We start from the raw sequence: 27853 nt of genomic DNA, 5'->3' as shown, positions 1-27853 counted from the left end.
TCCCTAGCCTGAGGTCACGGTGTCTCCTTCTGTCTTTTCTGACTGGGATCCACTCCCAGTCACTCTATACCCAGCCTGTCTCTTTCATCCAGAGCTGCTCTCTGTAAGTACAGCTGCAGGCAGCCCTTCCTGAGACCTGACAGCCAGGGGCCCCCTGGCCTAGGACCCTGATCTGGTCTTCCCTTGCCTCATTCCTCAGTCATGGACTCAACGAGGCTGAATATCTCCATCAGTAAAGAAACAGTAAGCTCTCATTAGAGTCATACATCTTAGTACTTACACAGAGAACAGAAGCAAGTTGAACTATGGGTAAGCCCCTCCCTTGCCTTGCTGACGTCCCCCTCCCCCACCACGAAGACACTGAAACCAAAGGGCTGGGAGATGTGATGACTCAGCGGGAGAGTTGTGGCACCTTGTTTGTTGCTAATGTCTTGTTGCTTCCATACTGCAACTAAGCAGTTGATAGGCTACAGCTGTAAAACCGGTAGACGGGGGTGGTGAAGACAGAGAAAGCTTCCTGTAGCAGCGGAACCCAGGAAATGATGAGGAATTTTCTCATGACAGCATCCCTGGAAGATGGAGATAGGAAGGAAATGATTTTTGTAGCATCTCCTTAGAAGCCTTCTGGGCTTTTAAGTCGTCAGAGAATCACAGGGTGTTCAACCAAGACTTAGGTCAGCTAGGTGGAGTTAAGCCTCACCTGCATGTCATATGTAAAGATGTGCAAGGATACCTTAGTGTCATGGCCAAGTGATTCCTCTGCAGTTGGACCAACTTGGAACTTGTACTCATCTCTCAAGACCAAGCGCTGTAGGTACTGAACCTGGACTTCCCTGTGCACTTGGCTTTGACATCCTGTTGGAGACTCTTTTCTCGGTCCAGCCTTTTGAGGTAGACTGTGTTTTGGTATGATCCTAAGGAGCCACAAAGCAGTGGTGTTCGTGTGGGTCCACAAGAGCTTGTTTAAGCAGGCCAGGGTATCATCATGCATGCCTGCAACACCCCTTGGGGTACTAGAGAGAGCCACCAAATCCAAATCAGACTGTAGGAATAAATGAAGCTTTGCTTCCTGGGAGGAAAATCCTAAGGATGGCAGAGACAATGAAAAGTCAAAGCACAGCCTTTCTCGGTGCACCCTTCTAGCCCTAGACCACGAGTTAACAGGTGTCTAAGTTTTCATTGTAGTCAAGAGCAGCTCTCAGTTGTGGAGAAAGCAGGAAAGGGGTTTGATTGCCAAACAGTCAAAAATCTTGAACCCAGATCACTGTTTAGAAGAAATGTCAATACAGTGTGTCCGTAAAGTCATGGTGCACTTTTGACAGGTCACAGGAAAGCAACAAAAGACGATAGAAATGTGAAATCTGCACCAAATAAAAGGAAAACCCTCCCAGTTTCTGTAGGATGATGTGGCAGCATGTGCGCATGCGCAGATGATGACCTAACACCGTGTATACAGTGGAGCAGCCCACGGCCATGCCAGTCGAGATGTGGCCGGTACAGAGGAAAGTTCAGTGTGTTCTGTGGCTCGTTAAATTCAAATCCATGACCAAAGTGCAAAGTAAATATCAGCGTGTTTATAATGAAGCGCCACCACATAAGGATAGCATTACTCGATGGGATAAGCAGTTGAAGGAAACCGGCAGTTTGGTGGGGAAACCCCGTTTTGGTAGGTCATCAGTCAGTGACGAGTCTGTAGAGGCTATACGGGATAGCTACCTAAGGAGCCCTAAAAATCTGTGCATGAGCCCACATTGAACTGCACTGAATAGGTATGAAACTGGGAGAGTTTTCCTTTTACTTGGTGCAGATTTCACATTTCTATGTTGCTTTCCTATGACCAGTCAAAAGTGCAACATGACTTTACGGACACACTGATTTATAATAACATCTTTAAATAAAAACATAGTTAAATACTTGTTTTGTCTAGATTTAGTGAGGAAGATATTAAATAAAACATATTTATATTCTTGAAAAACACAATCACCTCTATATTATTTTAATAATTTTATCTATAATGAGAAAATAAATAAGAAAAGTGAGTTTAATGAGTAATTTTAGATAAGAATCGACTTTTCTAAGACATAAGTTTGTTGTCTGAACCACATTATTGTGACCAACACACTACCTCCAAGTTCACACCTGGAGCAGTATTCACAACTTTCAGTTTAGACATTTGATATCCCGTGTTTCCTCAAAGCATATATAAAGGTACCACAAAAATTATATTTTAGCCACCTAGTTGTCCTTGTGATTTCTGCAAATTTGATATTTGAATACCTGACCCTATGTGCTTCTTTAACATTTCTAGTAATTCTTGTTGAACTGTACTAGTGGTTCTTAACTAGAGGTACACATCAGAAACACTTTTAAAATAATCAGATTATTGGTCCCAAATTGAATGACTGATGATTCAGAATACCTGGATTTGGAACTGATGACTTTTCTTTGTTTTAAAGTTTTCCCTATATGATGGCCAAATAACTTACCAGGATGGCTGGGACACTTTTGAAAATGAAATTTTGTTATTAATAATTGTTTGCAGACAGTAGGTGTAAGTAGGGATTGTTTAAACCAGAACATGGGCCATTCACACAAGTGATTGCAATAAGCTACCCAGTCAAAACAAACAAATAAGTCTCTGTTAGTTTATTTCATCACATTGTGAGATCTCATGCAATTATGGACTAGGAATAGTTTCTCTCCTGGTCAAAGAAAATACGGAACATTTTAAAGAAAGAAAGAAAAACTCCTGCTTTCCTTCACACAGATATCATATAGTAGTATATTATTATGAATTTTGAAAAGAATTACATAAAGTTTCTAAGTTTTTCCTTTTAAATGTGGCATATTTTTCATGTGGACTTTTTTCTAGTTGAATGTCATGAATCATAAAAAATAAGTAACATGCTGTAAACTACTTTGTAGTTTTTGTGCTGAGGTATTCTTACAGTTTATTATCATTTTGCTAGCTTTAAACTTACTGGAGAGCTGAAGCAGAAAAAACAAACAAACAAACAAACAAAAACCGCCCACGGCGCACTAAACTGTAGATGTTCTATCCGTGAAGAGAGCCGCCCACGGCGCACTAGACTGTAGATGTTCTATCCGTGAAGAGAGCCGCGCACGGCGCACTAGACTGTAGATGTTCTATCCGTGAAGAGAGCCGCCCACGGCGCACTAGACTGTAGATGTTCTATCCGTGAAGAGAGCCGCCCACGGCGCACTAGACTGTAGATGTTCTATCCGTGAAGAGAGCCGCCCACGGCGCACTAGACTGTAGATGTTCTATCCGTGAAGAGAGCCGCCCACGGCGCACTAAACTGGATGTTCTATCCATGAAGAGAGCCGAAAAGCTGCAGTGCGTTCTCCCATTGCACTTTCATTTAAATATACCTGGCTTTGGTACATTTATATACCTTCTTGTTTGTTCATTTATCCATGCATATCTTTCATTTCTTTAGTTTTATAGTTTCATAAGTGTGTGCAAGATTATACCTAATACTTCCTGCTAACAAACAGGCAGAGTTTTTAGTTTTGCTTTAAAAAACAATAGAGATCTCACACTTATAAAAATATGCGCACTAGCGAACACGCACGTGCCTTTAATTCCACCCTCCACCCTCTGTATAAGCTCTAGATCTGTGTCCATCTGCTTATTTAACATCTTTATTTGGATGTTTCCAAGTCTCCTAAATCAACATGTTCAAGCCTCAATTAATAATCATTTATCACCATACTACTGTACCATTTTTTGATAACATGGTCCCATTGTCAACCCAAATACCCAAACCCCAGAAACCTGTTAATTACTGAAATAATGTCATTTTTGTTTCTCTCTCAACTAATTAGTAACCTTCAGGAAAACAAAACCGTGTGTTTTTTTTCCTCATCATATTTCCAGCATTAAGCAGAGTACTTGATACAAAGTAGGCACTCGGTATTTGTGTGATAAAGGACCAGACGTGTCAGTGCACCTATCGAAAACCCTTCTAGCTATGGCAGCATACTTGCAGGGTGCCATTTCCTCTGGGTGAATGCCGTGTCGAGGCCGATGTGACGGGTTCTAAGTCGGAAGACCTGCTCCGTCTTCTCTTTGCCCCACCTCAACTCCTCTTCTTACCTTGCTAGCATTTTCTCTTTCATTTTACACCACTTAAATCATAATAATTTCTCTTCCTTCTTTCATAGTATATTATTTCAAGGATCAAATGTGGTCATAAATTTAGAACTCTTTTGTAAACTGTAAAATTATATATAAAAAACAAAACTACTTATTTATAAAGTCCTTTAATGTACTTTTATAAGCAAGTCCACAACACAATATTCGGTCTCTGAGAAGGGTGTTCATTCTTCTGTTATTCTCAATATATACAGTATTAGTTCTGCACTGAGATCTACAGAACTCCATATTAAAAAACATGCATCCATTCAGGACCCAGGAAACGTCCATGCCTGGGCACACCCTGTAGATATAGTGCCTGCATGCCACTGCATATTTACAATACGTTTTTATTCATTCTCTCTTTCCTGCCTTAATTTTTCTGTCAGCCTGAAAAGTTGCTTTTTATTCATGTCATGGCTTTATTTTTTGCAATTACCTCTTGGAATACATTATTATTGGTATTTTGCATATCGTGGATATAGCACTTTCAATCTGAAAATTCACTTTTCATGCTGATGCTATGTTTTCTAAGTCTGATGTCAGGAATACAGTTTTATTAACAACATTGTAGAGTTTACTGTTTTTCATTTGGTACTTCTTATCCTCAAGATTCTTTAAAACATAATCAGTATAATTAACACTTTTGGCATTTCTAAGGTGTTGGTGTGTAAGAAAATTTTGTATCTAGAGGTTGAGGGAACCGTGTTCAACTGTTTGCTGTTTTACGGAATTATATTTGTAAAATGACAAAGTTTTGAATAGAATAGTCCTTCTATTCTTCTCTAACCCCTCTCTAAATAGTCATCAATTACATGAAACTTTGAGGTCTTTGCAATTTTGTTAAGATGCTTGGAAAGCAATAATTAAAGCCTGAGTTGAGACTCCTTTATTTAATGCGTTTAAATAATCCTTTGGTCATGTATGACACTCAGCAGCATCCTTTTAAAATACAAAGAGATGTGCAGCCTGAGATGTTGGTTTCTATGCGTTCTCTTGAAATGTTTACTCTGGGACATGGTAGCATTGCTTAGATGCTCCTTCATTTCTCCTCAGCTTGTGTGCATGTGCAGGCTATAGACATATGTATGAATTGGTGGCAAGGAATGGACTCTCTTTTTATAGTTGCTTCAAAAAGAGGTTTTAAAATTTTATTATAGGTTTAACATGAGATCCTGAACAAGAGTCAATGTTTAAAGATGAGAAAATGGGTAGAATGCAACCTGTCTTTCCCTTACCTTCAATCTGAGACCCGACGGCCATGTGTGTATTGCCTCCGTTGTCATCTCATTCGTGTTCAAATATTGAAATCATAAATGCACTTCTTATCGGTCTCATTGGCTTGTGTTTGTGAGGAGACGCTGCAACTGTTATATTCATGGTAATTCATTAAGTCATGAGAGTTTTGAGCTACCACAAAAAACTTCAAAACATTAGTCAATATCCATGTAATACTTAAGCCTAGAAAAGGAGTTGCATGAGTTTGTCACTAGTACCTTTTAGAACATAAAATCTGACATCTTTGGGCTTTTATGAGGGATGAAATTTTGGGTTCACTTGATGGGGTTTTAAGTGAAATATATTCTTGACAATTTTAAAGGGGTTTAACTGCTATATGATAGCTTTAGATATTTTGGGTTTCTAAGAATGCCTTAATGTACAATTAGAGGTCACGCTGTAATTTTTGACTTTGTAATAGGTAAAATGAGTAGTCTGCAGATTCAATTATTAAAAATTAATTTAATAAGAGACTTTACAGTACCATTTATATAATTTTAGGACCGTGTTTCTGAGACTTAAATGTAGGACCAGGTATGTTGATTAGATCCATATAAAATGTTGATAGAAAGAGAATCTTAAATGTATCAAACTTGAGGCAGTTTTAATTTCTTTATAGCCTCTTTCACTTCTGAGCCTTACTTAGTTGTTAACTGCTTCTGATAGTCTACATCAGTGATATTCAACCTTTTTCACATTATGGCACACATACACTAATTACTAAAATTATGCTCCACACCCAAAAATATATTCTACAGAGTGGGACAAAAGTAGGTATACAGTTGTAAGTACACAAAACACAGTTTATTATTATAGTATTACTTATTAATCATTGTATTATTTTTCATATGAATAACTATAAACCTACTTTTACTCCACCTTATTTTTTTGCTGATCAGGCAAAAAAAATAGATATAATTTTAATTCATTCACACTGGATGGCTATTGTGTTGGCTATTATTATTTTTTTAATTTCACAATCTAAGGAAAAAGAGATCAGTGCCCCTGACTAAATAGTCAGGCATCACATGTTTTAAAAATACTTGTGGCATACTGGTGTGCCTCTTGTGACACTGGTGGAATTCACTGGTATAAATAGTTCTCTTTGTTATAGTTATTTTATGTTGGTAGAGTTTTTCCTTGAGTGATCCTAGTCACATAAAATGAAAGGGTACGTTTTAAAAAACTTTTTAAAGTTTGAAGATTATTTTTCTTCATAATAAGGTAATAATGTTTTATATTTTTATAGAATTTTCAGTTTATTATTTTATTTCTCTAATTGAATGCCAATCCTGAAGACGTTATTTTCTAATATTAAACTTTTCTAAGACCTCCAAAAGTTGTTTGGCTATTGTTCCTTTGTAGAAATACCTCTTTTCCTATAAAAGTCTATAGAATTTTCTCTTTTCCTTTGAACTTATGAGTCTCAATTTCCCCCTGCCTAGTGCTCTTTGTACATACTCTATTTGAAGAAACAAATTCCCTTTCCAAGAAAATTTCGTACTGTTAGTTCATGTTTTCTTCTTTTCTACATTGTCCTTGTTATCTCTTGGTATTCCTACCAAATCTTTGGAATTTTTTAGCTTTATTTTATATAGTTTTTCAATTAGGATTTTTCTTACATATAGAGAGATCTCCTTGATGATTTTTCTTTTAGATTACTATTTTATTATTGTCAAAAACTGATAAAGGTCTGATTTTAACTTCCTGGCAGGCAAGTTAGCCTGCTATATTTTCATGGATAATGGCAGAATACCTGAGACTTTTGTATTAGCATCAAAGAAATGTATTACTCATAGCATAGCAGGTAGCATGGCCATCTTTATTTTGTGCCAGTTTTCTTGCCTCTGAATCCCATGGGAGACTGCTGCAAACTTATAAGAGAGGATGCCTGAGCTTAAAGCATTGAAATTTCTAAAGCAGGCATGAAGCATGCCTGTCTTCTATTTCACAGGTAAACACCATCTCTCTCTTCCATGGATATGAGCACACTGCCCTTTGCTCTGGAAAGAAGCACTATAACTATTTTTCAAGGCTTCTCATTATTTAAATGTCCTTGAAGATAGTCCAAACAAAAGGCATTCAGTGCCATGCCTCTCAAAATGTGCAGAAATATGACAAACTCAAGTATGTCCTATCCATTATTTCATTTATATCATATTATTTTTCCAGTTTGAAATTTTATTTATTTTCAGTTTTCAGAATCAGAAGTTTATGCTCTGCAGATTTATTTATATAATCTTGCTCTTTTGAGGGGTGGAGGAATACAATACATTTTAAAACACTTTAAAGTAATTTTAAAGAGTTATCCTCTGTTCTTTATGTCAGTGCTTTTTAAAAATTCTTGTAAATACGCTACCTAGGGAATTTGTCTAAACGCAGACTCAGATATAGTAAGTTTGAGCTGGAGCTTGAGATTCTACCTTTCTGAAATGCTGAAACATCACCCATGCCCTTGGTCGTTGAGCAGTGGCGGCTCTATTATCCTTGTTTCCTCGAGTGACAGTAAGTTCTATTAGTTTATTATTATTTAGCTTTTCATACTTTTTAGTTTTCTTCAAAAATCCATGTCATCCCTATTTATAAATGTACATCTCAGATAAAGAGTATCTAAGATCTTTTCCTCACAGCCTTCCCCACTGGGGAGCTGACTTTGGATTTCTTCTCATGCAAGAAACGCCTCTTGGAGAGAACAGTGGTATAAAGACCTCTAAAAATTTGTTTCTCCATAAGAACAATATCAAAAGTGTCAAAATTAACTTTTTCAGAACTCTGAAAATATCGAAATGCTTGCAATAATCCAGGAAACATTTATTCAAGAAAAACAACTGAATTTTCATAACAATATCAATTCTTGTGACATTTTGGTTTGACCTATTTTCATTCCCCTTATCCTAGCCTTGTGGTGTCTTTGGAAAGCATCATCCCTGCGAACACAGTGAAAGCCAGCAGCCTAGCTGTCACCGGAGGGAAAAGACTTGTTTTAAAGCCTCCAAAAGCAACATTCTCAGAGAACTGTCATTAAATTTGAGTGTTCTGGCCATCCTTGGAAACCTACACTGTCAGGGCAGGCCTTTGTTTAACTGTACTCAGAGCTTGCTCAATGCAAACTACCTTTAATTTTGAATATTGTCTAAAAGCAATCAGTGCCAGAAAGCATTAAGGGTTGGGGGAAACAAGAGGCTGATTAAAAGAATTAAAAGAACACATGGAGAATAAAATTGGAAACTTTGGCAAGCTCTGACATATATATGTCTGGGCATTTAAAATTTATGCACATTGGTAGGACAGTGTGCATGCCATGAAAAGACCTGAGAAAAACCAAACTTACACTCTGGGTGATTTCCTGTCTGAGCAGGAAGTGAAGTAAGGGCAAGCTTGTAAACTCCCTACTTGAGTGTTAAAGGCATACTTGATTTGTCCACAGAGCCCCTTGGTTGCTATTTCTGGGGCACTTCTTAACTCCAGGCATATAAGAAAATTTCTTTTTTTTTTTTTTTTTTTTTTTTTAATTTTTATTTTATTTATTCATTTTAGAGAGGAGAGAGATAGGGGGAGGAGGTGGAAGCATCAACTCCCATATGTGCCTTGACCAGGCAAGCCCAGGGTTTCGAACCGGCGACCTCAGCATTTCCAGGTCGACGCTTTATCCACTGCGCCACCACAGGTCAGGCGAAAATCTCTTTTTTTAACCATTAGATGACCACTAAACAAACTAAGCAGAAATTGCAGTGGCTACACATGGCAAGGAGTGTAGAATTTATATTCAGGAATAAACAGCAACAGCAAAATTTAGTTTTACAAAGTTGCCACATTATACAATTTAAACTATTACAACACATTTTTTTAAAAAAGAAGATATACAAATCATTCTAAGGTATAAGGCAGTGGTCCCCAACCTTTTTTGGGCCACGGACCAGTTTAATGTCAGAAAATATTTTCACGGACCAGCCTTTAAGGTGGGATGGATAAATGTATCACGTGACCGAGACAAGAGTCAAGAATGAGTCTTAGATGGCTGTAACAGAGGGAATCTGGTCATTTTTTTTTAAAGTAAAACATCATTCAGACTTAAATATAAATAAAACAGAAATAATGTAAGTTATTTATTCTTTCTCTGCAGACTGGTACCAAATGGCCCACCGACCAGTACCGGTCCACGGCCTGGGGGTTGGGGACCACTGGTATAAGGTATTGTCATAAAATCATACAGCCTAGAACCTGGTGTTTTCCAAAGAACATGCTTTTCTAACATATCATTAACCCAAGATTTTTCTCACCCCATATTTTTGTAGTTTTATTGTACTGTGCATGCTAAATGAACTTTATGAAAACAAAAAATGAAGTGAAATTTATAAAAACAAAAAAAATTGTATTTTTTTTAGCAGTGTGACAGCTGTTTAGTTACAAACTTTAATGAGTAAAGTATCTCTTTTTCATTCTCTGGTTGTTGATAGGTCTATAATAATTTATTGAGAGTTTACTTGAATGAATGATATTACATGGGGGACTTTTTGATACTGAGAACAAACTTTCTGTAAATACTGTCTTGTAAAATTTGTGATATATTTTCAACTCTGCCCTGAAAAAATCTACACTGAAACAAAAATGAAAGAAACTACACATGAAACAGGTAGACAGCTGTCAGAGGGGGGAGTGAAGGGACTGGATGAAAATAACATGAAGGGATTAGCCAAAAAGCATCATAACACAGAGACATAGACAACAGGGCAGCAATAGCCAGAGGGAAGGGGGGCAGGGGGAGGGGCAGAGAGGGGAAGCCGGTGGGAAGAGACTTCACTGTGGTGCAGGGGGTGCATAATGTGGTGTACAGACGGTTTTATATTGAGTTTTACACTTGAAACCTATATGATTTGGTGAGCCTAATTAATGAAAAATAAATTTTAAAACATTAAATAAACTGTGTCAATTTAACCAAACTCATTTTGAAATTTGAGTACATCAAAGATTTTTGATAAAATCTTATTAGAATCTTCAGCATAATTTCTCTTAATATTTTGATAAAATAATGTAGATCAAAGAATAATGAACAAATTTTATCTGATAAAAGTATAGGTGAAAAGCTCTGGCATTTTATAGTGTATCCCACTTCCTGTATCTGATATTCACCTTTCGTATATTTACAACTGGCAAATGCCTAGTTTTAAATAACACATTTGTGTTTGACCTTTTAAGAAAATTACCAATGTCTTTGTTTAGAGTGTAGAGGGCATGGATTTCACAGAGCATTTCCCACTAAATGGAGTATATTACTCCAATATCATGGCCATGTTGTCAAGAAGTGGCACTTCATTAAGATAATGTGACCTTTAGAATATTCTTCCAACCTTTTAGTATGTCTTTGGTAGTAGGATTTGTTCTTTGATTTCTGTGGCTTTTTGATAAATTAAAAATAAAATATAATTGAAGGCTATATTCTTTATTTTCCTTCACCTATACATTGTGTGTATGTGTGTGTTTTCTAAAATGGCAAAACATGTCAGGTAAAGGATATTGGTTCAAACAGAGAGTATCTGCCAGGAAAATTATTCTTAAAGCTAAAATCAGATTGGTGAGTTTTTTATCTATTGTGGAAAGGAAGAAAGGGAGAAAATGGCTACGTGGAAGAAAGAAAAAAAATCTTTATTTTGCTATTGCATTTTCAAAAAAGTTTTCTTGTTTTGTGAAAATAGTGTGCTTGCAGCAATAAATTAAAATTGCTCGTTCATTCAAAGCCATCATCAAAAGTAAAAATTTATTTCTAAAATGGCTTTTATGGAGGAGTCAAAATAGGCAATTTAATGAAAAGAGAAAAAAATGTGACTGTTCTGAGTTGGCCGGAAATGGCATTTCTTAGAAATCGTTTATGTGTCACTTGATTTATATATAGAACTGAATTTTATGATTATAATAGAATCTTTTACTTAACACTTGAGTATTTCAAAATGTACCTATGGCTTAGTATTGTTTCTATTTTAATTTATAAACACTTAGGTGCCAGAGCATGTATTTCTTTTTTTTTTTTTTTTTTTTTTTTTTTTTTTTTTTTTTCATTTTTCTGAAGCTGGAAACGGGGATAGACAGTCAGACAGACTCCCGCATGCGCCCGACCGGGATCCACCCGGCACGCCCACCAGGGGCGGTGCTCTGCCCCCCAGGGGGCGATGCTCTGCCCATCCTGGGCGTCGCCATATTGCGACCAGAGCCACTCTAGCGCCTGAGGCAGAGGCCACAGAGCCATGCCCAGCGCCCGGGCCATCTTTGCTCCAATGGAGCCTTGGCTGCGGGAGGGGAAGAGAGAGACAGAGAGGAAAGCGCGGCGGAGGGGTGGAGAAGCAATGGGCGCTTCTCCTATGTGCCCTGGCCGGGAATCGAACCCGGGTCCTCCGCACGCTAGGCCGACGCTCTACCGCTGAGCCAACCGGCCAGGGCTAGCATGTATTTCTTAATCACATCTTTCACAGTTGTAACACTGAGATTATCTTTGTGATATATTTAAAATGCAGCTTTCATATTACACCCTGACAGTGGCAGCATTGTATAAAGTGTCGGAACCATATGGTGGCGAGAAAGGTAAATGGAGATTTATTTTATTTTTTTACTAGATATGTGGCCTTTGACAAACAATTTGGCTTTCCTAGATTTAGTTTCTATATTAGAAAAATAACAGTGTAAGGTGGGAATGCATTCAGTTGCAAGAATCAGAAAACTTAGCTATAGTGGTTTTAAAAATAAATGTTGGTGTTTCTCAAATAACCAAAACACAGGAAGGAGGGAGTCCAGGGCTGAAATCGCTGCTTAATGCTGTCATCAGGAACACACTTATTTCTGGGTATTTTGTTTGTAGTTCTGGCCTCATTGTCACAAGATAGCTGCTAAACTTCCATGTCTTCTGTCTGCCTTCCAGGCAGGAAGAAAGGAAAGATAACAATTTTCTCCTAATGAGATTTGTTTTTCTCTAGAAAAACTGGGAAAGGAGATTCATCACTAGCAGTCTTCTTGGTATACCTCGTTAACCAAAGTTATGTTAGTGTCTCCCAGTTGCAAGAGAGGCGGAGAAATCAAACATTTACTATTCTGGACTATAATAGAGGTAAAAAGAGAAAGCTGCTGAACATGGATGTTGATTAAGCCAATCTATAAATTGTGCTACCATTAAATGCTATATATCACTAACATACTGAGGCTCTAGAAATAATATTAATTCAGTTGAAATGAGTTAATGTTGCTATTATATTTTACTATGGCTACATCTAATTGAAAATGTTATTTTTATTTTTATTTCTGAGTATATATGAATTAATAATTACTTTCATAATAGGGGCGGATATGAGATGTGTTGAATTTATGTCTTATAAGGAAGAGTGGAAAGAAGTAGGGTTGTTTAACTTGGAGAATATAAGATTTAATGGAGCCCTAAGAGCTACTCAGTATTTGAAAATGAAAAATATATGTATTTACCATAGGTTAAAACACTAGCACCAGTGAATAAGACAGGTTTTGGATTAGTATAAAAAATCTTCCAAGGATATGACTGTAAATGTCAGGTCTTGAACTAGAAATGACATAACCATCTATTGAATCCTGCAGATTGAGCATAGGAAAGTCTAATAAATGGTGTTTACTTTCCATCTTCAACCCTAACATTTGATGATTCTTTCATTTATGATTGTGGCCTATATTAGGATTCTCAAAAACAAAACAAAGCAAAACAAAATAAACAAACAAATAAGCAGAACAAATTGTATGTGTGTGTGTGTGTGTGTGTGTGTGGAATTGGCTCACATGATTATGGAAGCTGTAAATTCTCGAGATTTATAGGGTTAGTTGGCAATCAGGAGACTCAAGAGAATCAATGACGTTTCTATCCAAAAGCTGTTAGACTTCAGATCCATGAAGATCATTGTGGTTTTAGTTCAAGACCAAAGGCAAAAAAAAAGTCAGTGCCCCACTCTAAAGGCCATCAAGCAGGTATAATTATTTCTTGGGGGAAAGTCAACCTTTTCATTCTATTTAGGCTTTCAACTGATTGTATAAGTCTCACTCATATTAGGGACGGCAATCTGCTTTACTCAGTCTAACAATTCAAATGTTAATCTCATTCAAAATCATCTGCATACAAACATCCAGAAGAAGGTCTGACCAAATATCTGGGTACCATGTGTTTCAGTCAAGTTGTCACATAAAATTAACCTTCATATGTCCAAAAATGAATAGTTTTTAAATGGTATATTAGTTTTATATTCCTGCAAAGCAAGTTACCACAATCTTATTGGCTTAAAACCATAAAAAATTATCTGTTTCTATGGTCAGGACTTCAGGCATAGATTAGCAAATTCCACTGGTCTGGGTTTCATAAGGCTGCAATCAAGATTAGCCACACTGCATTTCTTTCTGGAACTTGTGGTTCTCTAGAGGTAGTTATTGGAAGAACCCATTTCCTTGTGGTTTTAGAACTGAAGCCGTCAGCTTCTAGAGGTCCCTGTAGTTCCCTGCCTGTGCCCTCTCCATAGACAGTGAGTATCATAGCAGCTTGCTACTTATAGTCAGCAGGAGAAACTCTCACTAAGACAGAGTCATATATAACATAACTTAATCATGAGAGTGATATCTTTTGTCATAGTCTATCATTTAGAAGAAAGTCATACCAGTGGAAACGAGATCACACAAAGGTATGGACACTACATGAAAATTATTGGGGTCTGTCTACCACTGATGGTTCATAGAATTGAAATTTGAAGTACATTGAAAGTTAAAATGACTGTGGACTTCAAAATTTAAGACTCAACTAAATAATTAAAGAAGAAGCTTAACAAAAATAGAATGAGTGTTTTCATTATTAATTATAGGCAATAGAGGTTGTTTTGACACTGAATACTTTTGGAGATTGTTTCTCATCCAGATATTACTCATTCAAAAGTGACCTAATAAGGCAACAGCTTTCATGCTTCAGATTTCATCCATTAGGAAAAATAAAAAGTCAGAGAAAAATAAATACAAACTACAAACCTAGTAGGGCTTTAATGATGTCACTTTTTTAATAGTAAGGTACGAACTTTTTATAATGAAAAGGAAGATAAAAATAAATTGAAGAAAACAATATCATAAATAAAATAAACATTTTATTCATTGCAACAATAATACAATATGATCTGATAAATGAATAATAAAACACATGTACTATTTTATATTGTAATTATGCTTACATACCTATTAATTTTTAATAATAATTGTAAGAAAAAAGTATTCAGTTAGATAACATTATCTAAATGAGTACTTTTTCATTGAATGAATATTTTTGTTTGTTTGTTTGTTTTCCTTTTTTTTTTTTGTATTTTTCTGAAGTTGGAAATAGGGAGGCAGTCAGACAGACTCCTGTGTGCACCCGACTGGGATCCACCCGGCATGCCCACCAGGGGGCGACGCTTTGCCCATCTGGGGCATTTCTCTGTTGTGACCGGAGCCATTCTAGCGCCTGGGGCAGAGGCCACAGAGCCATCCTCAGCACCCGGGCCAACTTTGCTCCAATGGAGCCTTGACTATAGCAGGGGAAGAGAGAGACAGAGAGGAAAGAGAGGGGGAAGGCTGGAGAAGCAGATAGGTGCTTCTCCTGTGTGCCCTGGCTGGGAATCGAACCCCGTACTCCTGCATGCCAGGCCGACGCTCTACCACTGACCCAACCAGCCAGGGCCTGAATGGATATTTTTTGTCAATGTGTCATCTTGTTCAGAAATATCTGAATAAGAAATATCTTTCATATTGAAATTTTACAGGAAGTGCTGCAGCTAGAGTAACAACATTCAATTTCGATTTCTCACTTCTCCAAAAATCATTAGCAATTTAAAAAATTCTTTCAACTGCTTCATTAGTTCCAGGGCAGCACAATGTAAATTGAGCAAGAATAAAAAATTTTGACATGGAATATGTTCATTTTTGAAATAGCTAAATATTTTCACCCATCTTTTATCATGTTAACATGTTCATTTTTCCATTGTATTAATTTATCAGAATTTAAATATACATTCAGTTTTCTAATTTCTTCAAAAAGACAATTGTCTATTTTGATATCTGGCATTTCTTTAAATAAGAACTCAAGAAAAAATTCAATATCTGTCCAATATACTTGCGATGAAGTAAAAAAACACCATTGAAAACTGTTATTTCCCATGATGTTTGTTTCAGACCATTCTTTGATATATTGAAAACATGTCTAGTAAAAATTCTGCACTTCTTTGATAAACTTTTCTGTTATGTCCAGATTAGATTTCTCTCATTCTGACAATTTCCTTTTTATAATTAAAAGAAGAAATTTTTCTTCAAAATGAGATTTATATTGAAGGTTAAAGTCATTCAAAATAAGACTAACTTCCATAGCTGAAATGTGTTCACCTCAATTTTTTGAATCGTTTTGTGAAAAATACAAGCTTGATTTTGTACAAAATACATTAATATCACATATTTTATTATTGAAAAACAATTCCAGGATTTTAGGACATTTTTCTAAACTTAAAAATTATGAGCCTGAACAGGAAGTGGCGCAGTGGATAGAGCGTCTGACTGGGATGCAGAGGACCCAGGTTCAAAATCTGAGGTCACCGGCTTGAGTGTGGGCTCATCTGGTTTGAGCAAAGCTCACCAGCTTGGACTCAAGGTCGCTGGCTCGAGCAAGGGGTTCCTCGGTCTGCTGAAGGCCCATGGTCAAGGCACATATGAGAAAGCAATCAATGAACAACTAAGGTGTTGCAACAAAAAACTGATGATTGATGCTTCTCATCTCTCTCTGTTCCTGTCTGTCTGTCCCTATCTGTCCCTCTCTCTCACTCTCTCTCTCTGTCTCTGTAAAAAAAATATATGAACGGAGAGTGATATCTGATAATTGGTGCCGTGAGGGGTGCTCCCAATATCTCCCTTTGAAATTTCAACAAATTCAACAACTGAAGACAGAGAAAAAAAAAATCTCAGGAGCATATGAAATATACACACATTAGACAAAGGTATGATGGGGCAAAAATGTGGCTGAATATATAATCCACTCTTAAGGGAGTAAGTTGGAGAATGGAGTATTCCACTTTCCTCATTGATCTGATGGAAGGGCTGCTTTCTTCTGGAACTGAGAGAAATGGAGGATTTGGGGCAGAGGGAAAACACTGGGATAGGATGGATGATAAAGCAGAAGAGAGTGCCGGCTCAGCCAGAGATTGCAGAGGTGGGGTGAGTGCAAGCAGCAGACTCCAACGGAGGTTGCCAATGCCAGTTGCCCAAGGAAGCTGGCACCAGAGTGGCTTTGTGTGCTCCCAGGTTCATGATCACAGGCAGTGTGCTAGTGGCTCCACCTTGCACCTCTGCCATGGGTGCTCACGCACGCGGGCAGGAGGGCTAGGTCCAAGATTGTTAGTGGTGGACTTCTGCGTAAGCTATAGCCAGCGTTTCCATGTGGTCCCAACCAACAACAGCAGGGGAAGTGCACAAGGGCCAGGATCCCTAGGCCTGGACCTGTCTGGGTGGGGCACCTCCACAAGCTGATACAGGTCTCAAAAACATTCCTACATTCCCAGCGCTGACTGAGATCACAGGCATTGTGTGCCTAAGTGTGCAGGAGCAGACCTCCGTGTGCACTGTGGAAGTAATGGAGGCTGGGCATGCACTTGGCTTGCTGTGGGCTACCAAACAGGGCACAAACAAGAAGCCTGTTGAGAATAGACCTGCAGAGTTCTGAGGCATACTAGACGTGCATCTTTAAAAAGGAGCCAGACCTACAATCGGCTCCCAGCCCTGCCTGCTCTCGCTGGTGGCTCTGGTTGTCACAACCTTACCCAGAACTGTGCTTTGAGTGGTACTGGAGGAAAGACCTGGCTGCTATTAGAGCCTCTTGCTCTGCAAGCAGTGTCTGGGGCAACCTCATAGGCTGCTAGCTCAGGAGGGAGAGACATGGGGAGAGGCACCTGGAAAACTAACTGAGTCTCCCATTGTCAGAGCCTCTAAACCCCAAAAAACCCCACCTACCAACAGACCTGAGGCCCAGCCTATGTCATTGCCATAGCAACACAACAGTAAATCTCTGTTCAAGAGCCCCACAGGGGCAAACCTGTAGTACAGAGCCACCTGCCAAAAAAAAAAAAAAAATAAGAAGCTACCTCTCAAAACCAGGAAAAAATTACAATTTTTTATAAATTCTTTTTTTCCCCAATTTTGTTATTTTCTTTTCTTTTTTTATTCTTTCCTTTTCCTTTTGAACTTCATTATGCATAGTTGTTACATATTTCATTATTGTTTTTTCTCTCTTTTTCTTTTTTTCTCATTTGATCATCATTTTTTAATTAATTAATTTATTTTTTTAATTAATTTTAATGGGGTAACATTGATAATCAGGGTACATATATTCAGAGAAAACATCTCTAGGTTATTTTGACATTTGATTATGCTGCATTGCCATCACCCAAGTCCCATTGTCTTCCATCCCCTTCTAACTGGTTTTCTTTGTTCCCCTTCCCTCTGCCAACCTCCTCTCTTTCCCCCCTCCATAACCCCCACACACTGCTCCATGACTCTGAGTCTCATTTTTATGTCCCACCTATATATGGAATCATATAATTCTTAGTTTTTTCTGATTTACTTATTTCGCTCAGTATAATGTTATCAAGGTCCATCCATGTTGTTGTAAATGATCTGATGTCATCATTTCTTATGGCTGAGTAGTATTCCATAGTATATATGTACCAAAGCTTTTTAATCCACTTGTCCACTGAAGGACACTTGGGCTGTTTCCAGATATTAGCTAAAGTGAACAATGCTGCCATAAACATGGGGGTGCATTTCTCCTTTTGGAGCAGTTCTATGGTGTTCTTGGGGTATATTCCTAAAAGTGGGATAGCTGGGTCAAAAGGAAGTTCCATTTTTAATTTCTTGAAGAATCTCCATACCGGCTGCACCAGTCTGCATTCCCACCAGCAGTGCAGGAGGGTTCCCTTTTCTCCATATCCTCACCAGCACTTATTCTGTGTTGTTTTGTTGATGAGCACCATTCTGACTGGTGTGAGGTGATATCTCATTGTGGTTTTAATTTGCATTTCTCTAATGATTAGTGATGTTGAGCATTTTTTCATATGCCTATTGGCCATCTGTATGTCCTCTTGGGAGAAGTGTCTATTCATTTCTTTTGCCCATTTTTTTATTGGATTGTTTGTCTTCCTGGTAGTGAGTTTTACTAGTTCTTTATAAATTTTGGTTATTAACCCCTTATCAGATGTATTGGCAAATATATTCTCCTATTGTGTAGTTTGTCTTTTTATTCTGCTCTTATTGTCTTTAGCTGTGCAGAAGCATTTTAGTTTGAAATAGTCCCATTTGTTTATCCTGTCTTTTATTTCACTTGCCCGTGGAGATAAGTCGGCAAAAATATTCCTGCAAGACATGTCAAAGAGCTTACTGCCTGTTTTCTTCTAAGATGGTTTCACGGCTTACATTTAAGTCTTTTATCCAATTTGAGTTTATTTTTCCACTGCCATCTGCCAGACTCTTGATCATCATTTATCAACAAATTATTTTATTGTGTATTTATATAATTCTTTGTAGCATTTTGCATGTTTTCTACTTTATTTTTTTTTTATTTCTTTGTCATTTTTCCTCAGTTCTGGCTCCCTGTACTCTGTAGTTTTTGTTCCACTTATCATAATAGAATTATTATTTTTTTCACTGTATCTTTTAAAATTTTAATTTATTTTATTAATACTCTCTTATTAATGCTATTAATAATACTGCTCTAAAATGCCATTAAGGAAAAAGAAATAAAATATCATGGATACAAAAGACAGAGATGTAGCTCAGATGGATGACAAAAATTCTCTAGAAAAAAATTTTAACTGCTTGGAAACCTTGGAGTTAAATGACAGAGAATTAAAAATTGAAGTCCTAAAAATACTCAGGGAAATACAAGAAATCATGGAAAGGCAATTTAGACACCTCAAAAAACATTCAATGAACAAAAAGAATACATCACCAAGGAAAGTGAAACTATAAGAAAGAACCAAATAGAGATGAAAAACTCAATACATAAACTGAAAAACGAGATAACAAACTTAGCTAATCAAACAGGTCAGATAAAGGAGAGAATTAGTGACATAGAAGACACTACAGAGAGAAGAGGAGACTCATGAATTTAAAAAAGTGAAAAAGCCTTACAGGACTGTCTGACTCTATCAGAAAGAGCAACATAAAAATAATGGGTAGATCAGAAGAAAAAGAGAGAGAAAATGGAATGGAGAACATATTGAAACAAATGATACATGAGAACTTCCCAAGCCTGTGGAATTAGAGCTTCAAATGCAAGAAGTAAACAGAACATCGAGTTACCTTAACCCAAACAGACCTACTCCAAGACATATCATAATGAAATTATCACAAATCAATGACAAAGAAAAAATATTCAAGACAGCCAGGGAAAAGAAGAATAAAACACATAAAGGAAGGCCCATTAAGATATCCTCAGATTTCTCAGCAGAATCTCTACAAGTAGAAGAGAGAGGACCCCAATATATAAAGTACTAAAAGAGAGGAACTCCCAGCCAAGTATACTATATTCATCAAAGCTATCCATCAAAAAGAAGGCAAATTAAAACATTCACAGATATAGAAAAGATGAGGAAATATATCACCAGAAAACCCCCACTTCAGGAAATAATAACGGGGGTTATTTGGCCAGACACAAAGAAAAAAAATACGAGTAAAAGCTCCAACAAGATCACAATAAAAACAAGATTAATCAGTGATAACATAAAAAAAGGGGGAGAGGACAAAGATTAACAGTAGCAAAGGAGGATGGAGTGCAAAAGCACTCATGAGATAATGTACTACAATGAATATGATGTGTATCCTCTTTATTACTTAATGGTAACCATCCCTGAAAAAACCACTTCAGAAACACACGGCTTAAAAAAATGAAACAGAGGAAAGAAGTATGGAATACAACCACACAAAAACAAATGACAGGAAAACAAAAGAAAAGAACCAAGCACGATACAGAGCTATCAGAAAGCAATATATAAAATGGCAATAGGAAACCCTCAAGTGTCAATAATTACATTAAAGGTAAATGGATTGAACTCACCAATAAAAAGACACAAAGTAGCAGAGTGGATCAAAAGAAGAAAATCCAATGGTATGCTGCCTTCAAGAAACACATCTAAACTACAAGAATAAAAACAAATTCAAACTGAAGGTTGGAAAGCGATTCTCCAAGCAAATAACATCCAAAGAAAACCAGGTGTAGCCATACACATATCTAACAATGCTGACTACAGGACAGCAAATGTAATCACAGACAGAGATGGTCATATCATAATGATGAAGGGGACTTTGAATCAAGAAGACATAACACTTCTTTATATATATGCACCATACCAAAGAACACCAAAGTATATCAGACATTTACTAACTGATCTAACAATAAAAACCGACAAAAATACAATCATATTCAGAGACCACAATATACCACTGATGGCTCTAGATCATTCATCCAAACAGAAAATCAATAAAGAAACATTGGCCTTAAACGTAACACTAGAACAATTGGATATGATAGACATCCACAGGACATTACACCCCATAATGCCAGAGTATATATTTTTCTCCAGTGTACATGGAACATTTTCAAGAATTGACCATATGTTGGGAAAAAAAACTAACATCAACAAATTCAGAAAGATTGAATTTATACCAAGCATATTATCTGACCACAGAGCTTTGAAACTAGAACTCAACTGCAAAAAGGAAGTAAACAAACCCACAAAAATGTGAAAATTAAACAATATACTTCTAAAAAATGAGTGAGTCAAAGAAGAAATAAAAGCAGAGATAAAAAGATACATAGAGACAAACGAAAATGATAATACAACATATCAAAAAATCTCTGGGATGCAGCAAAAGCAGTAATAAGAGGGAAGTTCATATCACTACAGGTTTATATAAATAAACAAGAGACAGCCCAAGTAAACAACTTAATATCACTTGTTAAGGATCTAGAAAAAGAACAAAGGCAACTCAAAACCAGCAGAAGAAAGGAAATAATTAAAATCAGAGCAGAAATAAATGAAATAGAGAACAGAAAAACTAGAAAAAAATTATATAAAACAAGAAGCTAATTCTTTGTAAAGATCAACAAAATTGACAAACTCTTGGCAAGACGCAATAAGGAAAAAGAAAAAGAACTCATATAAACAAAATCCAAAATGAAAGAGGAGAAATCACCACAGATATCATAGATATAGAAAGAACTATCATAGAATACTATGAAAAACTATATGCCAACGAATTTAACAATCTACAAGAAATGGACAAATTCCTAGAAAAATATATTCTTCCTAGACTGAGTCACAAAGAAGTAGATAGCCTAAACAGACCCATAAGCAGGGAGGAAATAGAAACAACTATCAAAAACCTCCCTCAAAAATAAAAGTCCAGGGACAGATGGCTATGCTAGTGAATTCCATCAAACATTCAAAAAAGACTTAGTTCCTATTCTACCCAAGTCTTCCAAAAAACTGAAGAAGAAGCTATATTTCCAAACATTTTATGAGGCCAACATAGCTCTCATACTAAAACCTGGTAAGGACTACACAAAAAAAATTACAAACCAATATCTCTAGTGAATACAGATGCTAAAATCCTAAAGAAAATACTAGCAAATCAAATAAAACAACAAATTAAAAACATAATTCATCATGTTCAAGTGAGATTCATCCCTGAATTACAAAGATGGTTAAACATATGTAGAACAGTTAACGTAATACACCATATCAACAAAACAAAGAGCAAAAACCGTATGATCCTATCAATAGATACAGAAAAGACATTTGATTAAATACATTATTTTATGTTTAAAACACTCAACAAAATGATTATCAAAGGAAAATATCTCACAATAATAAAGGACATTTATGACAAACCATCAGCTAACATCATATTAAATGGCAAAATACTGAAGACTTTTCCTCTACAATCAGGAACAAGACAAGGCTCACTCTCTCCACTCTTATTAAATGTAGTGCTGGAAGTTCTAGCCAGAGCAATAAGACAAGAGAAAGAAATAAAAGACATTTATATTGAAAAAAAAGAAGTAAAGGTTTCACTTTTTGCAGATAATTTTTTCCTGTACATCAAAAACCTCAAAGAATCCTCAAAAAGACTATTGGAAACTATAAATCAATACAGTAAGGTTGCAGGATACAAAATTAATATACAGAAGTCTATTGCCTTCCTATATGCCAACAATGAAATATCAGAAAATGAACTCAAAGAAATAATCCTTTTTATGGTTGCAACAACAACAACCACAATACCTAGGAATAAACATAAGAAAGAATATAATGGACCTATATAATGCAAACTACAAAGCATTGTTAAGGGAAATCGAAAAAGATACAATGAAATGGAAACATATTCCTTAATCTTGGACAGGAAGAATAAATATAATCAAAATGACCATATTACCCAAAACAATATAAAATTTAATTCAGTTCCCATCAAAATTCTAATGTCATTTTTTAAAGATATGGTACAAAAAATCATCAAGTTTATATGGATCTATAAAAAACCTTGAATAGCCAAAGTAATCCTAAGGAAAAAGAACAAAACTGGGGGCATTACAATACCTGACTTCAAATTATATTATAGAGACACGATAACGAAAACAGCATGGTATTGGCAGAAAAATAGACACTCAGACCAATGGAACAGAATAGAGAGCCCAGAAATTAAACTACATATATATGGTCAAATAATCTTTGATAAAAGAACCAAAAACACAGAATGGGGGGAAAAAAGCCTCTTCTATAAATGTTGCTGGGAAAACTGGAGAGCCACATGCAAAAGAATGAAAGTCAACTACAGTTTGTCCCCTTGTACCAAAATTAATTCAAAATGGATCAAAGACCTAAATGTAAGACCTAAAACAATAAATTACATAGAAGAAAACATAGGTACTAAACTCATGGACCTTGGCCATAAAGAGCATTTTATGAATTTGACTCCAAAGGCAAGGGAAGTGAAGGCAAAGATAAATGAATGGAACTATATCAGACTAAGAGGCTTTTGCCCAGCAAAAGAAACTGACAACAAAACAGACATCCAACTAAATGGGAGATATTTTTAAACAACAGCTCAGATAAGGGCTTAATATCTAAAATATACAAAGAACTCACAAAGCTCAACAACAAACAAGCAAACAATCCAATAAAAATGAGAAGAGGACATGAACAGACACTCCTCCCAGAAAGAAATATAAATGGCCAATAGATATATGAAAAGATGCTTATCTTCATTAGTTACTAGAGAAATGCAAATCAAAACTACAATGGGATACTACCTCATGCCTGTTAGATTAGCTATTATCAACAAGACAGGTAACAACAAGTGTTGGAGAGGCTGTGGAGAAAAATGAAACTTCATTCAGTGTTGGTGGGAATGTAAAGTAGTACAACCACCATGGAAGAAAGTATGGTGGTTCCTCAAAAAATTAAGAATAGAACTACCATATGACCCAGCAATCCTTTACTGAGTATATACCCCTCAAAACTTAGAAACACTCGTACGTAAAGACACATGCAGCCTCATGTTCATCGCAGCACTGTTCACAGTGGCCAAGACATGGAAACAACCCAAAAGCCCTTCAATAGAGGATTGGATTAAAAAGCTTTGGTACATATATACTATGGAATACTACTCAGCCATAAGAAGTGATGACATCAGATCATTTACAACAACATGGATGGACCTTGATAACATTATACTGAGTGAAATAAGTAAATCAGAAAAAACTAAGAACTGTATGATTCCATACATAGGTGGTACATAAATTTGAGACTCATGGACATAGACAGGGGTGCAGTGGTTACCAGGAGAAGGGGAAGGGAGGGGAGGGAGTGGGTAGGTGGAGAGGAGGGGCATAAAGAAAACCAAACAGAAGGAGATGGAGGACAATTTGAGTTTGGGTGATAGGTATACAATATAATGAAATGTCAAAATGATCTGGAGATGTTTTCTCTAAATTTATGTACTCTAAATTTATGTAAATCAATATCACACCATTAAAATTAATTGTCTAAATAAATTAGAAAAAAACAGAGAGGCTCAAATAATTGTAGAATACACTCTATAGCAGGTGTTAGAGCAAGCCATTTAACTTTTGAATATCCTAAGTTTTTTGTATTCAACCTTTGCTTCCTCTCAAAATTGTTTTAAAATAGCAACATAAACAGTAAAATAACTAAAATGCAAATAAATTGTAGTTATTATTACTTCTACATCAATTGGCATGGTACATGATGCTGTGTTGATTGCATTTGACAAAATATGTGCATTACAACCTATTCCTAGTATTTTCTTTTGCAGTAACTCTTGTAATTTTACATACGCATTATTCACCCTTTTGCGTCTTCACACAGTAAAATTTGTATTTGTATAATCAGCTGTTAGTGCAAAAACTTTGGATTTTAAATTGTTTTCATTTATTACTCTGTATAGATGGTTTGACAAAATTTCAGAAGTTTTGCCTTCAATGGATTCTAAATCTAAAATTTTTACTTGAATGCTCTTGCTAACATTAAAAATCTTACTATTATTGGATAGAATTTAATTTCATTATGATTTGATGCATCATATAAGATCATTACAAATGCTGCAGTTTCCAATTCCTCTGTAAGTATTTTGTCACAGTAATTTTTAAATACTGATTTCAAAATAGCCTTGCATTTTGTCCTGGCACTTGAAAATTTGCATTGTGAAACTTTTTCAATAACTTAGTTGTACAATCCATACTACAAAAACTTTGATTGTGAATTATGGTATGAAATGCAAATGTTTCCTCCACTGCAGCCAACTGTTTTTCACCTTCAGAATAATTTGAAGTTTTAAAAAAGCTTGTTACTTTATAACTGAAAGCTGATGCTTCTAGTAATTGCTTATGTTTGTTGGTGCTCAAGTGTTTTGTTATCGCTGCTCTGCCCCCAACTGCAATACAAAATTCTCTGCTGCAAATATTGCAGAAAGCAATGGTATTTTTCTTTGATATGAGGAATGGAAATTCCTTTTTCAATTTATCATTGAAATGGCATTTTCTCTCTTTTTTGATTTTTCCATCCCTTAAATGAAATTTAAAATAAAAAATAGAGCTACACGAACGATGCAAGCACATTAGGAATGGAAAGCATTACATCATGGTAGGCAAATTTTCTGGAAGCTAAATTAACAAAACTAAATATCAAATGAAACCACTAATTTTCAGTGATATTAGAGTGTATATCATTTTCTACTTAAAATAATGTCTGTTTTATGCAACTATTTAATCAAAATGCATTAGTAATCGGTATGGTTTGAGGTTTGATTTCTACTTTAAAACTCAAATTTGAGGAAAATACTTGTAAATAAATTTATATATATTTGGAAATTACTAAACAGATAATGAATTAATAAAATGTGAATTTTCCTTACCTATGATTGAATATTCACTGAGAAAGAAATAATTGTGAGTCTACAATGTCATATGTACCATGTCGTGTTTTAGTAAGTACACAAGGCCATTTGTGCACTCGGTATATTGGGCGCTCTCTCAAGATCTCCTGTGGGGAGCACATGTGTCTCATAATAGCATCTTGCTGCACTGTACTGATCCTTGACGAATTGTCATGTCAAATACAAATTGGTCACATCACATGCAATGGATTGACTCAGCATTGATCAAATACGGACATTTACAGATTAGTTTTCCAATATCAAAATGAAGACATGTAGGAGGCACTCTTCAAGGGAGGATGGAACTTATGAAAGTACTGTCTTCCCTAAAGGAGAAGGATTGGTCACCTTACTAATAGTCATTATCAACATGACAAAAGTACCTGAAATAACTTGACCAGGTAGTGTTGCAGTGGAGAAAGCATTGGAATGGGATTCTGAGGACCCAAGTTTGAAATTACCGAGATTGCCGGCTTGAGCAGGATTCATCTGGCTTGAGCTCATAGATCGCTGGCTTGAGTCCAAGGTCACTTGCTTGAGCAAGGAGTCACTCACTCTTCTGTGGCCTCCCACTCCCATGTCAAAGCACATATTAGAAAGTAATCAATGAACAACTAGGGTGCAGCAACAAAAAATTGATACTTCTCATCTCTCTCCCTTCCTGTCTGTCTGTCCCTATTTATCCCTCTCTCTTTCTTTCTGTGTGTCTCTCTCTCATGCTAAAAAAAGAAGAAAAAAAATTCTGAAATAGTCATTCAGTTTACCTTGATAGAGTAGTGTCCGTTTGAAAATAAAGTGACTCTAGATAAATTTCTATAGCTCAAAGTAAATATATTTGCTATTACTTTTTGTATTGATATCCTGGCTGCCAAGGTTTTTGGTTGTGTTTTTGTTTTTTATGGTGAAGATAGTATCTCAGAAATTTCCAGTAATGTAGTAGTTTTTTTGCATTTTCCCTTACTTCCTTCTCTACTCTTACCCTATTGACAATTTATAACCCTTGCACCATCTGGGGAACAGACTGTTGGCTGCCAAGCAGGCTCATTAACATTCCCCTCCAGGAACTCTTGCTGTTTAATTAGGCTGTCTGCTAGATTCAGGCAGTGAGAGCCTTAGGTGGCTATGTAACAAATCCGTAAGTCCATGCATTTTTTATGTCAAGGTCACTAAGGTTCCTACTTATATTCAATAAAAAAGGGGGAATCCAGATTATTGGCTGCCAAATTCAAATTATCAATGAGTTAATCTGAAAGAGAACTTTTCATAGTTAATTGATACACTAAATTATCTTCCACTAAATTCACAGCTGTCACTATCTGCTGTCTGATAACATTGTAACCCTTAGGTCACCAGGTCTGGCCTTCAGGCCAACTTTCTTGTCAAAACTAGTCAATAGTGTTTGTAGAGTGCTATCCAAACCCAATACTGAGATTACTATTTGTGCCATAATTAAATAAATCCAATCAACTGAATTCTCTGAGGATAGATTGTTGCAGGTATTAGCATTCCAGACATACTTGATTGAAATAGAAAAAATGGTATCCTTTCAAATGCAAAATGAGTGAAAATCTGTTTTAAGAAAAATGCCTCTAAATTAAATGGTTTGGTTAATGTTGAATAAACATTTTCTGACCATCACTAGTTCAAAAAAAAATACTGAAAATTTTTTTTGTGCAAAATGTGTTAAGTCAGGGTTTTCCAAATTTAGGAAAATATACATCACAAGTATATGTCAACCAGCTCTAGTAGTTTTTGGCTTAGATAAGGGTCATCAATCTACTGACTCATTCATTTGTCAAAAATTAGCAGAAGAGGCAGGTATTTATCAAATAATCATGAATAAAATAGTCACAATGATAAGTAAGCATATTTACTTTCATGAGATCTCATAATTCAGAGGATTGACAATGTGGA

The 27853-nt window shown here is 36.1% G+C and overlaps 1 protein-coding gene across 6 annotated transcripts in view; it reads left to right on the top strand.

The window, feature by feature from the left end:
• NAALADL2 (N-acetylated alpha-linked acidic dipeptidase like 2) overlaps positions 1 to 27853 on the top strand; it is a 1156801-nt gene that overhangs the window by 289566 nt on the left and 839382 nt on the right. The window contains exon 2 of one of the 6 annotated variants that reach the window (XM_066347117.1): positions 11944 to 12010. The exons of the other annotated variants lie outside the window; for them this stretch is intronic. Coding sequence (XP_066203214.1) covers positions 11944 to 12010 — 67 coding nt within the window. The remainder of the gene's footprint in view (positions 1 to 11943; positions 12011 to 27853) is intronic. 6 annotated transcript variants of the gene reach the window in all.

This window comes from Saccopteryx leptura, chromosome 8 (assembly GCF_036850995.1).
Source record: "Saccopteryx leptura isolate mSacLep1 chromosome 8, mSacLep1_pri_phased_curated, whole genome shotgun sequence".
Lineage (NCBI taxonomy): Eukaryota > Metazoa > Chordata > Mammalia > Chiroptera > Emballonuridae > Saccopteryx > Saccopteryx leptura.
Note: the sequence above shows the minus strand (reverse complement) of the source record. Positions and strands in the feature narration are given on the sequence as shown.